Below are 12,484 nucleotides of genomic sequence, written 5' to 3' on the forward strand. Positions count from 1 at the left end.
AGCAGATGTTAAGGCTATTGTGAACGAGGTTCATAAACTCACAAACCGACTGGTGTCCTCCTTTAATGAAAAAGAAAGGACGAAGATGGAAAGCAGTCAGAGCATTGGTATCAGTGACAAATTTGAGCTCTGCTTTGGGGGCCGAAAGATCCCCCTCTTCTCAGCAAATGCTGCTCCTTAAATTCAGAAGTCAAGTAAAATGGTTCAAGCTGATCTAATTTTTCACAGTTTATAATTTCTTACAACACAACATAACACAAGAGGAGGAAACTGGGAAGAGCACATATAGTATATAGTAATTGAACAATAAAAATAATGGGATTTTTACCAAAGCTCAGAATTTACTTTTTTGCCTCAAACTATTGCATCAGATATCTTTGACGTGTTACCACTGACGATCCATGTCAATTAAATTCACATGTGTAAATAAGTGTATATGTGTATGCATGTTACATAGACTACTGTTAAAAGTTTGTGGTCATCATTATCTGTTAATGTTTATTTTTTAAGAAGTCTCTTAATGCTCATCAAGGCTGCATTTATTTGCACGAAATCACAGTAAATAATGTGGAAATATTACAATTTTAAATAACCATTTTCCAATTTTTATATATTTATAAAAAAAAATTATGCATATAATTTATTCATGTAATTGGTAAAGCTGAATGTACCAGCCAGTCATGACTTTTCTTCCAGGTGTCAACCATGAATCTTTCAGAATTATTCTAATATTCTGATTTGTTGCTCCCCAGGAATAATTTCCTCTTATTGTTAAATGTTTTTGTGCTGCTATATTTTTCTATATTTTGTGGAAATATGATTTTTTTTAATCCTTTGAGATCCCTTTTATCCTAAAGAAATTTTGAAACAGAAACCTTTTGCAACATTATAAATATCTTTATTGTCACTTTAATTCAATTTAATGCATGCTTGTTTATTAAAAGTATCAATTTCTTTAAAAACAAAAACAAACATCCTGACCCCAAACTTTTGAATAGTAATGTTCATTTCATGTTCATATACTAAGGTCAGACAAAAACATCTACAACCACAAAACATAGCACCAAGACAGATAAGCTGACACATATTTAACATTTTAATAAACGTAAAAAAAAGTATTTTAAAGGCATAACAGGAAAATACATAACCTAGAAAATGAAACTAAGGTTAAAAAATCCTCCCTTTGAAAACAACAGTAAATGGACACAGGTTTAAACCTTCTCTAAGTGCCAATTTCTATAATATTGAAAAGTAACATGACGATATTTGATTAAATTGATGTATTATTCAATAATAATGTATGGCTTATTGTAAATAAAATAAAGACCAAAAATGACATAAACTGTTCCTACAGTCCCCAAACTGTTCCTACAGTGGGGTTAAAGTTAACAATGTTACCAGCTCTTCTTTACTATTTCAGGAATGTTCCTCTACTGAAACCAGAGTGTTTTTAATGTAATACAAGGTCAGCGCTAGTTCAGAGGGTAACAAGTCTACACCTGCATGCTGTATCAAATGTGTTCATGCTGAGAGAAACTTAGAAATACAAGACGCCTGCTGTCAGTACATGTAAAAATAAACTGGCTTAGTTCATCCGATTATCATAAAGTTTATTGATATCTTTAGTTAAAAAAAAGGTTTAGATGATTTTAGCCAGTTGAAATCATAATAAAGAATATTCAACAAATTGCATTAATGCTTCCTGATTATGGCTTCAGTAGAGTTTTGTCTATAGTACTCACCATAAATAAAATGCAAAACAGCACCTGAAACTCCAAAAAAAGTATTTTTTTCAATATGTGGTAAGGGAAAGATGCTAATCGATAGTTACTATAAATTCTGTCAATAAAAAAACAACAATAAATAAATAACATGAAAATGGTTTTTAGAAGTTCATTTTTTGTCCATTATAATGATGCCTTCATTGTTCTTAATGCGAACTCTCCCAGATGAGAACTTTGTTTCTTGCCTCCCATTCGTGTAGAGTGTTTTAACCGTTCCATCCGGGTACATCCTTCGCTTGTACTGTGAAGTATGAATCTCTCTCTGCCCATTAGCAAACTCCACCACCTTTTCCCCATGTCTGTGGAAATGGTGAGTAATGGAGTAAATCAGAAGAAGAAAAGAAACAAACAGGAAAGGCACACATTAATCTTACTGTGATATCTTGACAACGGTCCCATCTGGAAAAATGCTCTCATCTCGACCATCAGAGTGGAGAATCTTAACTGTGCCATCTGGGAAGGATATTTCCCTTGTACCATCAGGATGATGTTTTTCTAGGAAAAAAGTAACATTTAAAAAGACAATGAAGCGTTCTGTAGAAGTAAATTTCACAAATAATTACAAAGAAAGCTTTACAAAGAAAGCAAGTAACATGCTATAATGATCTATTGCCGCGTTTCCACCGAAATTACCCGGAACATTTGTACCAGGAACTTTTTTTCCCAGGAACTTTTTTCCCCCCAGACCCCTTGCTTTCTGCGTTTCCACCACGGTGTAAAGTACCGGGTAGATTAGGCAAATAGACTGGTGACGTAGGTCTGCGCGTGTTTCTCAATACAAAGTACCGCTGATTTAAAAAAAAAAAAAAAAAGGTAGGCTGATTTTGGACGTGCATCATTGGTAGTTAGTTCCATAGACATGGTTAGTTCTGACTTCGTGCATTCGACTGAGGAGTGTGATGTCAGCGACTAAGCGAATCCTGTAATTTTCCTCTCTGTATATTTACAATAAAACGAAATAGGATATAAAATACCACTGCCTCCTTTGGTTTCATTTAAGCATAATAACAGCTGCAGAAATGTACTTAGTTCAGGGATATGTGTATATGCAGCCATTACAATGAAACGAAATATTATATTTATAATATTATATTATGATATTTTATTTTCATTTTAACATATAGATAAATTGAATACAGACCAAAGAAAACCTGTTAGATTTACCCCGCAGCTGAATTATGTTATGTTTAACCACTAAAGAGACATCAGAGCCAGCGGCACATATCAGAAGATCTGTCCGAGATGAGGCTGCTCTCTGCGGATACATGAGGACTGAGCTTCCGCTGATCGAGTGGAGCTTACCTTCTCTGAGATCGGCGAAACACATTTTTAAAAAGGCACTGTCTTTATAAATAAACCACAGATTTGAGTTTTAAACAACTACATTCTCGCCTGAAATACTTTTAAAATTACATTTCATGACACAATAACAGTAATATTTTGAAAATGTTGATTCGAATAAATGGTGGTTGAACTCAACCAATGCTGCGTGAACTCAACCAATCAGAATGTTTAGCGCCAAAGTCCCGCCCCCGAAAGTTCCGGAACTTTGAAAAAGTACCACCTCGCCAGCAGGGACTTTCTGAGGGGCATTTTTTTACCCGGAACTTTATTTAGTTCCTGGTTCCTGCGGTGGAAACACACCAAGTACCAGGCCAAAGTCCCTAGTTCCTGGGTAAAGTTCCTGCGGTGGAAACGCTGCTTATGTTTAATGTAGAACTTGGCATGTCTTTGCATTATTTTTCTGACCTCTCTGGTTGTTTGGAAACTGTACAACCTCCAATCCAGATGGATAGGTTGAGTGTGTTGTCTGAGCATCACAATGGTAGTAAATCTAAATGTAAAGTGGTCAAATTGTTAACTGTGAAATTTAAGAGTTTCATTGTTAATTGAACCCTCAGGTTGTGTATTTGTCATATAGAAACTGTAACCAAAACCAAAATATAAAATGAAATAAAAAAAACTGTAATCATCCTGATCTGAAGACTTATTTAAAGAATACAAATGCAGGAACAGACAAAACAGTGTGACGCACTTGTAGAATTGTGAGACAAAAATCAAAGGCTTGGACCTGTAGTCACATGTTTGCTGTGTCCTCGTGGATAACCATAAAGTAATTACAGAATTTTGATATGTTGCAATGCACCAGTAACTGTGGGAACAGACGTGACAAGACTTCCTCAGTCACTCATGATACACACCACTGTCCCGTCAGCCAGCATGCGTTTAACATCGCCATTGAAGAACGTAACAGTGACTGACTTGTCAACACCGATCTCTTTCTTCGTTCCATTGCGGAATGTGATCACACGACATCCATTCCAAAAAAGACGCTCTACCTAATGAAAAGTAGAGCATTTTGAAAAAGTAATGCAAGCTTTGTGTAGTATAAAATTTCAAATCGCAAAACCCCTTCATTACCCTTCCATCCGGATAGCAGGTTTCCTCACGTACGTTGTTTTTTTTGGCCTGCGATGCCATTTGAGTATCATTGCAGTCAGTATGATGATAAAACAAACTTCCCTGTAAACAAAAGTGTCATTATGAAACTATGATGCGTTGTACATTTCATCACAGAAACTGGGTCAGACTATTCTGTCATAATGAGTGATGCAATGGAATAAAACACTGTACAACTGTCAACTTTATGTTCTAATTCTGTGTGTTCTGATATTGGCTGACTGCATCAGGTGAACTATCCCTTAAGAGTAGTTTAAATACCTTTCCGCCTTGTGTAATCATGGCATTGTTCAGTGGAGTGTCAATAGAAAGTGCAGGATCCTTTCCTTTTTGGACTAGCATAACACACAAGACATGGCAAGTTGTACACTGTACATCTAATATGTGATGACAACTTGTATGTTGGTTTATAGGAGATGAAGCATGAGAGGAAATACTTACTCAAAGAGTTGTCTGTGCATTCTGTTAGCTTATTAGCTTTGGGAACAGAACGTCTATTTGCCTGGCCATTCAAGGAGGAGAGAAACAAGAGGCTTTCAATAAAATGAAAAGGTATCACTGCACAAAAATGTATCAGTATTTCTGTTCTGTTTTCCAGTACAAATATCTGGATTTTTTTTTTTTAATAAATCTTACAAAAGTTTATGCTTAAAACAAGAACATGTTTACAACAAAAGTACTGATTAAGTAATTACTTAAGTGGGTCAATAAAAGATTGAATAAGAAAGTGATGCTATACACTGGTCTGGCTAAATGCGCCATTTATATTGAATAGCTCTATGTGTTAATAAATTATAAACGGCAAACAATTACAATATAAAAATCAGGATGTAACACTTACTCTGTATGAAATGGAGATGGGTAGATACATTACCCATGAATGAATTAATTATAAAGAACCGAGTCAATTATCTGACACTGGGCTTTGAGAGGCACCATGAATTATTTCTGACGAGCTTAAAGGCACTCGAGAACATATTACACACCTCGACGGGTTTACAGGAAATGAGTTTAGCTCAACTAGTTGAATGGGTCCTTACCTAACAAATAACTTAAAATAAAAAAGTACACATTTACTTTAAAGCTCTAAAAATATATTTAGCAGATCGAAAAGCAGTTTAATGATGTTAGCATACTAACATTGTCCTGTTGCGTCCTATGGATGGAGGGTTTGTTAAAGGCAGGAGTTGCGCTCCTTATATGAGTCCTCTGTGGTTCCTCTCTTCTCTTCTCAAACTGAAGTACAACACAGTATTAAAAACCACAAAGTGTTTTAACAGATTAAAATCACATACAAAAAAAAAATGTGAACACTGTATTTGAGTAAAGATCAAAACCTGCAATATGTAATGTTCCCTCCATTTTTTTATATTGAACAATTCAAATTTGTTGATTACATTTCCATTTAAAATATGTTTCTATAATTTTAGTGGAAATCTAGTGTTTTAAATGAGCTCTCACAGTGTTGTATGATCCAGCCTGAAGAGCTGAGGAGCCAGCACTCTGGAACGATCTCTTGTTCAGATTGAGCCTGGTGTGAAGCTCCTGGTTCTCTCGGGTGAGCGCTTCAACGCGGCTCTGGAGGAGACTGTGGGCCTGTGACCAGTGAGACTCCCTTACCATCAACTTCTGCTTCAGAGATGAGATCTGCTGTCTCAGCTCCTGTATGCACAGTGATTTAAATATATTAAGTATTTTCTGGATGTGAATCCCCATTTTAAGTACTTGGATGTAAGTATAAGTATAAGTAAATATAAGTTTTTTTTTTTCTCTTCTGGTTCATTAACTGCTTCTGTGGGAAGAATGAGGTGGACAGAATTTAATAACCATTGCACAAAAGGTGTTTTAAAGTGTAAAAAAGTTATTTAGATTATTCAAATGTTCTTCACTCTAAGAACTGTTCAGCGAAACAGTTCCAAAAATCATTCTTGCATGGAATTGCTGTGAAAATAAACTTTTTGGAACCATAAAGTGGTGATTCTATACACTATGCAGGCGTGATGTGAAAAAGAAGAAGAATTCAGTCTAAAATGTGTTGTTGATTCTACCTGAGGTTCGTGAAGTTCTTTCTTAAGCCAGAGCAAAGGTCTGCAGCCATTCTCACCATTAAAACCACGCTCTCCCATCTCTTCCCTAATCAAATTCATGAATATGTTAAAAACAGTGATACTTGAGCTTGAGGGCTAGTTTCTTTTCAAAATAACAAAATGACAAAACAAAAAAACAATGAAATCATCTTTCTACAAAACCTGATTGGAGTACGTGGTTGCTCTAGTGCCATGCCATGAGTGGTGTCTTCTGGATTAACCTTGTCTTTTGGGAACATCTTTGTGAGGGGTTCAGGAACAGAAGGTTGTCTAAAGTCACTGTCAGTCCCCCTCTCTTCTGTTTTTTTGAAGTAGTTAGCCATAGACCCCTGTAAGCTCTTGAGTTCAGAATCGCTGCTGAAGCTTGAGGAGCTGGACGTAGGAGTAGAAGTGCACTGTCCTTCATTGAATCGAGTCTCACTCGGGGCATCACTAGCGTAGTCTCCGTCTGACAAATCCAAACTCTGATCTTTGTGGTCTATGTGCCTTGAGAGGTAATGAAGTAACGGCCGCTGAGACTGAGAGCTGGGTCCGTCCTCACTGGTAGTGCTGTCGCGGGAATCGCTAAGAGCCAGTGACTCCATCACCTCGTCAGTTAGACTGACTTCTTTAGATGTATATCCACTCTGGCTGTAGTTTGTAGCTAGAGCATTTTTCTCAGAAATTTTAACAATGTGGTCATTAATTTTTTTAAAACCAACACTTTTTCTACTTTGTGCCAGAGCAGATCCACTTGACTTGCTTCCATTGGTTTTCCCCACGACTCCTACACTGTGCTTACTTTTAAGTGAGACTGCATTGTCATCAGCAGTCAAAGCTTTGAATTGCTCTTTATTGTTTGATGATAAATAATCATCTTGTAGAAAAACGGTCTTCTTTTGAGAGTTTTCCAGGCCCGATTTTTGGTCTCTGAGGTTTCCTACACCCTTCAGTCCAGGACTGCTCCTATTTGACATCTCCTTCTGATGAAATTCAGTGAGACATAGCGTCTGCTGCCTGAACTTCATGTTCAGCATTTGTGGACTAACAGAGCGTCTCCTCTGGAGTCTTTGGGAGCAGTCCTTACCCTTTGAAATTCTGGATGCCCCTTCTCCTTTACGAAGGAAATTCTTCTTCTCTGCTTCCCCGGTTTGTGTATTAGTCTGTAAAATAGAGAGGACATTGTTTAGAACACACTTTAACTGTGTGAGTTACTTTCTGAATGCTGCTCATACCTGATGCTGGTGTTGGAGAATAGCTAGGTCTGTTTTGAGATGTTCTTCAACAAAATCTTCAAATGTTTTTTGCTCTTCTCTCAGTCCTGGTCTAATAGGCCTGTGTTTAAAATATAGAATTTTTATTAAACAGTGAAGCTTATCTTGTTTACACTACTGTTCAAACGTTTGTGGTCTGCAAGATATTAATATTTTTGAAAGAAGTCTCTTAAACTCATGGAAGCTGCATTTATTTGGTCAAAATGCAGTAAAACGGTAGCCTACTGTTTTAGGCTAATATTTAAAATATATTTTAATATATATATTTTTTAAATATGTGTGTATTATATTTACAATTTAAAATGTAATTAATTCTTGTGATTACAAAGCAGAATTTTAATATATACCGGTGTGTGTGTGTGTGTGTGTGTGTGTGTGTGTGTGTGTGTATATATATATATATATATATATATATATATATATAGATAGATAGATAGATAGATAGATAGATAGATAGATAGATAGATAGATAGATAGATAGAGATACAGTAAAGGCTATGACAACAACTTCCAAGATGCATCATCAAGAGTCTCAATATATCTTTTTCATAAATATATTTTTGCAATATATAATACCTTTCCTCTGGGTTTGGTGGGAAACTTTGCCTCGATCCAAAAGGACTATGAGGACAGTCTTCTTGTGCAGGTTCTGAAGACTCTTCTTTAATAGGAGACAAGTGTCTGAGCTCTGCTGATGGTGCAACATCTGCAATACAAACCGAAATCTCATTTAATAGTATTACCTACCATATTTGAGCTAACCTGAACTGTTGTTATGAAATGTTATGCAATACGCTTTTCCAACATTATGCAAGATATAGTCCTAAAACTATATCAGGACAGGTCATGTCCTTTTGCTAGAAAGGCAATACTTGCCCCTCAGCTAATTTTCTGCACAAAACCCCTGTCGACTCAGATCTGTTTGGACAAGCCACTAAATAGTCCTACTATACAAACTAAGGTGTTTCAGACAGAAGATCAATAACCGTCAAATCTTTTCATATACACATGTTATAACTTGCACAGTGAAGTCAACACACCCTACTCTTGTACTTCTACAATATACTCTGTTCTTATGAGAAACGATATTTGTAAATACATAAGACTATGTCTTTAGCTACTTTTTTAAAAGTGTGCATTAGCTTTGTCCATTGAGTCAGCCTTCCTGACACTTGATTTTATCAGTGACGCTCTATAAAAGATTTACATATAAACATTAGTTGTCTTTGAGGACAGCCCTTTCTTGTCTTTATCACGGCAGTTCGTGAGATCAGGCTTTTACTGTAACCTCTCAACAAGTAGAGACTTGAAAGCTCCAGCAGAGGAGGTGCTTTGCCTTTAAGTCCGAGCAGCGTTTAAATGCTCTGCTTTGGTAGAACAGACGTTCACAGCTGTGTCGTCTACTTACATAAGGAATCATTTTGGATCAAAATTGGGGAATATGGACACCTCAAGCTTGGACAACGACACAGACAAAATCTGTCAGGAAAACATCGACCATAACCGAGCGCTGTATATTTTCTACTCTTCTGTGGTAGTGCTGGAGTTGATCTTGGGTCTTCTGCTGAATGTTACAGTTATCCACCTCTTCATCTTCAAGCTCAAGTTCTGGAAATCTAAGACCATTGACATTTTCTTGTTCAATCTGGTCCTGGCTGATATTTTGTTGCTGATTGGATTGCCCGTAAAGGCTTATAACTTTCAGCAATGCAGTGAACACAAGGTAGTGTGCAAAGTACAGCTCTTTCTACAGTTTCTCAACCGAGGAGCCAGCATCGCCTTCCTGACGGTCATCTCCATTTATCGATATTATAGCGTGGTCCATCCTGGGAAAAGTAGAGTCCTGAGGATTTTGAGAATGTCGCCTCAGATTTCTGTATTCATCTGGGTGTTGCTTGGAATCTTGACCATTCCAGCCATGTTGCAAAGTTTTATCAGATGCAACATCAGTGAAAAAGATGAGGAACTCACCACCATTGTTCTACTGAGAGAAATTGTGTTTTTTACTCAGATTTTCATACCCTTTTTTGTTCTTGTGTATTGCTCAATACGGATTATCAGAAGACTCAAACAGAAGTCAGTGGGTGACAAGACTAAGCTCCGGAGAGCGATGTTCCTCGTCACTTCGGTGGTTTTCGTCTTTGCGGTCTGCTTCTTGCCTTATGCCATAACAAGAGCAGTGCAGCTATATAAAACTGGGCACGTGTTGCCAGAAGAGAAAGATACTGTCGTTAAACTGTACGATGGGCTTATTTGTCTGTCTTATCTGAACTGCCTGCTGGATCCAATCCTGTACTGTCTGAGCAGCAGTAAATTTAAGAAGTTATACATATCAATATATCTCCCCTTTCTACTGGAGAAGGTACAACCTGAAAGTGCAGAAGATACTGGAGATGACTAAACTAAGTAAAAAAAAAATATATCCTTTGAAAAGGATGTTGGGAGAATTTCAGTCAGTTGCTTAGAATTGCATTTCTGACGGAAGTGATTTACATTTGTAAATGTGATTAACGATTTGTATACTGGAAACTAGAAATGCGTGAATTAATTTCTCTGTCAGGCACAGAGAATGAAATGAGCAAGATTTCATGTTTTAATTGCATCTTATAATTTTTGCATGTATGATTTGTTTACTGATATGTGATATTTGTGAAATTAAATTTTATTTCCTCACTGTTGTATTTGTAAATTTGTCTAAAGACTATAAAGATAAAGACTTCTTGATTCCTACCATTGGTGTTACTAGTTGCCAGAGCCTCTGACTCATTCTCAATCTCAACAGAGCATGAGGCTTTGGTTGAGCTTTCCGCGAAGGCATCTAAACCAGCAGGTTTTCGGGGAATAGCATCTGAAAAGCTCGGAGGTGTCTGGACTTGCCAGTGGGCTAAGAATGTGGGAGATAATATCTGTCCTGAAAGAAAAAAGTTAATTTCTGTAATGAAGAAAAAGAGTGGTGCATTTAGAATTGAAAACCTAAAGAATGATGATTTTCTCTATAACAGAAACATAATAAACAATTTTACCTTTAATTAAGAGTTTCTCCAAACGTACCTGGACTGATAAGAGAGAGCAATGCGCTCTGTTCCTGTAAAACCCTCTCCAACTGCTTCACCTGAAGCTGAAGGAAAATTGTCTCATTTTGGCCTGGATTCTGTTCAGAAACAGAAAATCAAAAATCTTTATTGAGATAAAATAAAATGATAGGATCTATACTTTATAAATTGTGTCTATATTAGCATGACAACACATTAATCAGATTTGCTACATCAACCACATTAACCATGATATTTGTAGTTAAAAAAAAAAGGTTTGTTATACACATGGTAATCTACATAACTACACTTTTAGTATAATACATCCATTTCTTAAGGGATTTGTATCGGTGTAGACCTTTTTTATATTTTTTTCTGTTAGATTTTTAACTGTACTGTAAAGTATAAGCTGAAAGCATCCAGTCATCTGATACAGTTGAAGTGAATGTTAAATTTAATCAGTATATATTGTAATAAATATATAAATAGTTATAGTCAATAAAATAAAGTGTTATAGTAAATGTAAAAAGAGCAAATGGGAAAAGCAGATGAACATAAAACAGCAGGTGAAGGTTTGATTTTGACATTTCCAACTACTCCAACATCTTCACATTTATGATCCACTTTTGACCAAACTTTCATGTCATCTGACATTTATTGCTATTGTAGCCAACATACATTTATAGCTATGTAGCCACTAGCCACATACATACTCTAACATACATTATTTACTGATGATGCTAAAGGACACATTCAGCATCAATCATGCTCACTGACTAACAAACAATAAATGCATAAAAAAGCAGCAGCAAAGTCTTGAGACTAACCTCCTGATGGGATCTTTGAGACATTATATGTTGGGCAGGTTGGCATGCAGCTCTGCCCATTTCAGATCTCTGCTGTTCCTCAAGCGTCTCTTGATTCACAGACTGAGATGAGAAACCAGGCTCAGAATCACTCATCTGAGGCAGCTGACGGCTCGGCTGGTTTCCCTCATGATGCTGGACAACAGAGCAGACAGATTGAAGGGTCCCCAAATAGTCTGTCTTCGGACTCAAACTGGTTTCTACCACAGTTCGGTTTCGGGGTATTTCTGCAGACATTGCCCTCAAGTTTGACTGTAGAACTTAGGTGGAAGAGGTTTTTGTTTGATTGTTATGAAATCAGTATCAGTTATCATTAGAGCATTAGTTAGGGACAAATAAATCAAACTGAAATCAATATAATCCTAACAAATCTTATGATGTCACAGCCTTGAACAACTAAATGCAACTTCACAAAAATGAAACAAATAACAAAATTTATAATGCAACCTAATCTGTGCAATTTAAAGTCAACAAAACTACAGTTTACCTTGATCAATGTGTCCACATGCGTAGACACCGCACAGCTAACAGCTTCATCTGCAGTAGTTATAGTAACTGTAAACAGTGGACGTTGATACCAGATTAAAAAGCCAAACCTTGATTGCTCTCTATAGTTTTGCTGAATAGAGGTAGAGTGGGGAAAACAAGCTCAACTAGTGCATTTTTCTGAGACTGCATTTTTTTCTTCCTTGTTGCACTATTGGCTTATTTTGCTATCATTCCCACCATTTTCCCTTCAGTTAAACTGCAGTACAACTGCAAAACTGAGCTGTTCTGTTTAAAGCTGCAGTAGGTAACTTTTGTATAAATATATTTTTTACATATTTGTTAAACCTGTCATTATGTCCTGACAGTATAATATGAGACAGATAATCTGTTAAAAAATCAAGCTCCTCTGGCTCCTCCCAGTGGTCCTATTGCCATTTGCAGAAATTCAACCACTCCCGGTAAAAAACAACCAATCAGAGCTGCGGTCCGTAACTTTGTTTGTGTTCAAAAGGA

The 12,484-nt window shown here is 36.5% G+C and overlaps 3 protein-coding genes across 3 annotated transcripts; 1 reads left to right on the plus strand and 2 right to left on the minus strand.

The window, feature by feature from the left end:
- Nucleotides 1-1,475: 1,475 nt before the first annotated feature.
- LOC113114853 (centromere protein J-like) lies at nucleotides 1,476-6,376 on the minus strand. The gene is made up of 10 exons (XM_026281928.1): nucleotides 6,293-6,376; nucleotides 5,706-5,906; nucleotides 5,385-5,480; nucleotides 4,686-4,746; nucleotides 4,506-4,579; nucleotides 4,206-4,307; nucleotides 3,986-4,123; nucleotides 3,534-3,618; nucleotides 2,159-2,279; nucleotides 1,476-2,083 (listed from the first exon to the last, which is right to left on the minus strand). Exons 1-10 carry the CDS (start codon nucleotides 6,368-6,370, stop codon nucleotides 1,894-1,896), a joined length of 1,146 nt encoding a protein of 381 aa, XP_026137713.1. The 5' UTR covers nucleotides 6,371-6,376; the 3' UTR covers nucleotides 1,476-1,893.
- Nucleotides 6,377-6,436: 60 nt separating this feature from the next.
- Nucleotides 6,437-8,391, minus strand: LOC113114583 (uncharacterized). The gene is made up of 4 exons (XM_026281463.1): nucleotides 8,379-8,391; nucleotides 8,161-8,290; nucleotides 7,546-7,645; nucleotides 6,437-7,473 (listed from the first exon to the last, which is right to left on the minus strand). Exons 1-4 carry the CDS (start codon nucleotides 8,389-8,391, stop codon nucleotides 6,439-6,441), a joined length of 1,278 nt encoding a protein of 425 aa, XP_026137248.1. The 3' UTR covers nucleotides 6,437-6,438.
- Nucleotides 8,392-8,864: 473 nt separating this feature from the next.
- LOC113114860 (12-(S)-hydroxy-5,8,10,14-eicosatetraenoic acid receptor-like) lies at nucleotides 8,865-10,314 on the plus strand. Its single transcript, XM_026281935.1, has one exon. It carries the CDS (start codon nucleotides 9,026-9,028, stop codon nucleotides 9,983-9,985), a length of 960 nt encoding a protein of 319 aa, XP_026137720.1. The 5' UTR covers nucleotides 8,865-9,025; the 3' UTR covers nucleotides 9,986-10,314.
- Nucleotides 10,315-12,484: the final 2,170 nt, after the last annotated feature.

This window comes from Carassius auratus, chromosome 15 (genome assembly GCF_003368295.1).
Source record: "Carassius auratus strain Wakin chromosome 15, ASM336829v1, whole genome shotgun sequence".
Lineage (NCBI taxonomy): Eukaryota > Metazoa > Chordata > Actinopteri > Cypriniformes > Cyprinidae > Carassius > Carassius auratus.

What these genes read in the sequence shown, in the direction of transcription:
- LOC113114853 (XM_026281928.1), bottom strand. Translation starts at nt 6,370, where the DNA reads ATGGGAGAGCGTGGTTTTAATGGTGAGAATGGCTGCAGACCTTTGCTC. An exon ending in ATAGGACGCAACAGGACAAT is followed by an intron (nt 4,747 to 5,384) that starts GTTAGTATGCTA and finishes TTGAATGGCCAG; the next exon opens with GCAAATAGACGTTCTGTTCC. An exon ending in GTTTCCAAACAACCAGAGAG is followed by an intron (nt 2,280 to 3,533) that starts GTCAGAAAAATA and finishes CTTTTTTCCTAG; the next exon opens with AAAAACATCATCCTGATGGT.
- LOC113114583 (XM_026281463.1), bottom strand. An exon ending in CCACCAAACCCAGAGGAAAG is followed by an intron (nt 7,646 to 8,160) that starts GTATTATATATT and finishes TTTTAAACACAG; the next exon opens with GCCTATTAGACCAGGACTGA. An exon ending in TTCTCCAACACCAGCATCAG is followed by an intron (nt 7,474 to 7,545) that starts GTATGAGCAGCA and finishes TCTATTTTACAG; the next exon opens with ACTAATACACAAACCGGGGA.
- LOC113114860 (XM_026281935.1), top strand. Translation starts at nt 9,026, where the DNA reads ATGGACACCTCAAGCTTGGACAACGACACAGACAAAATCTGTCAGGAA.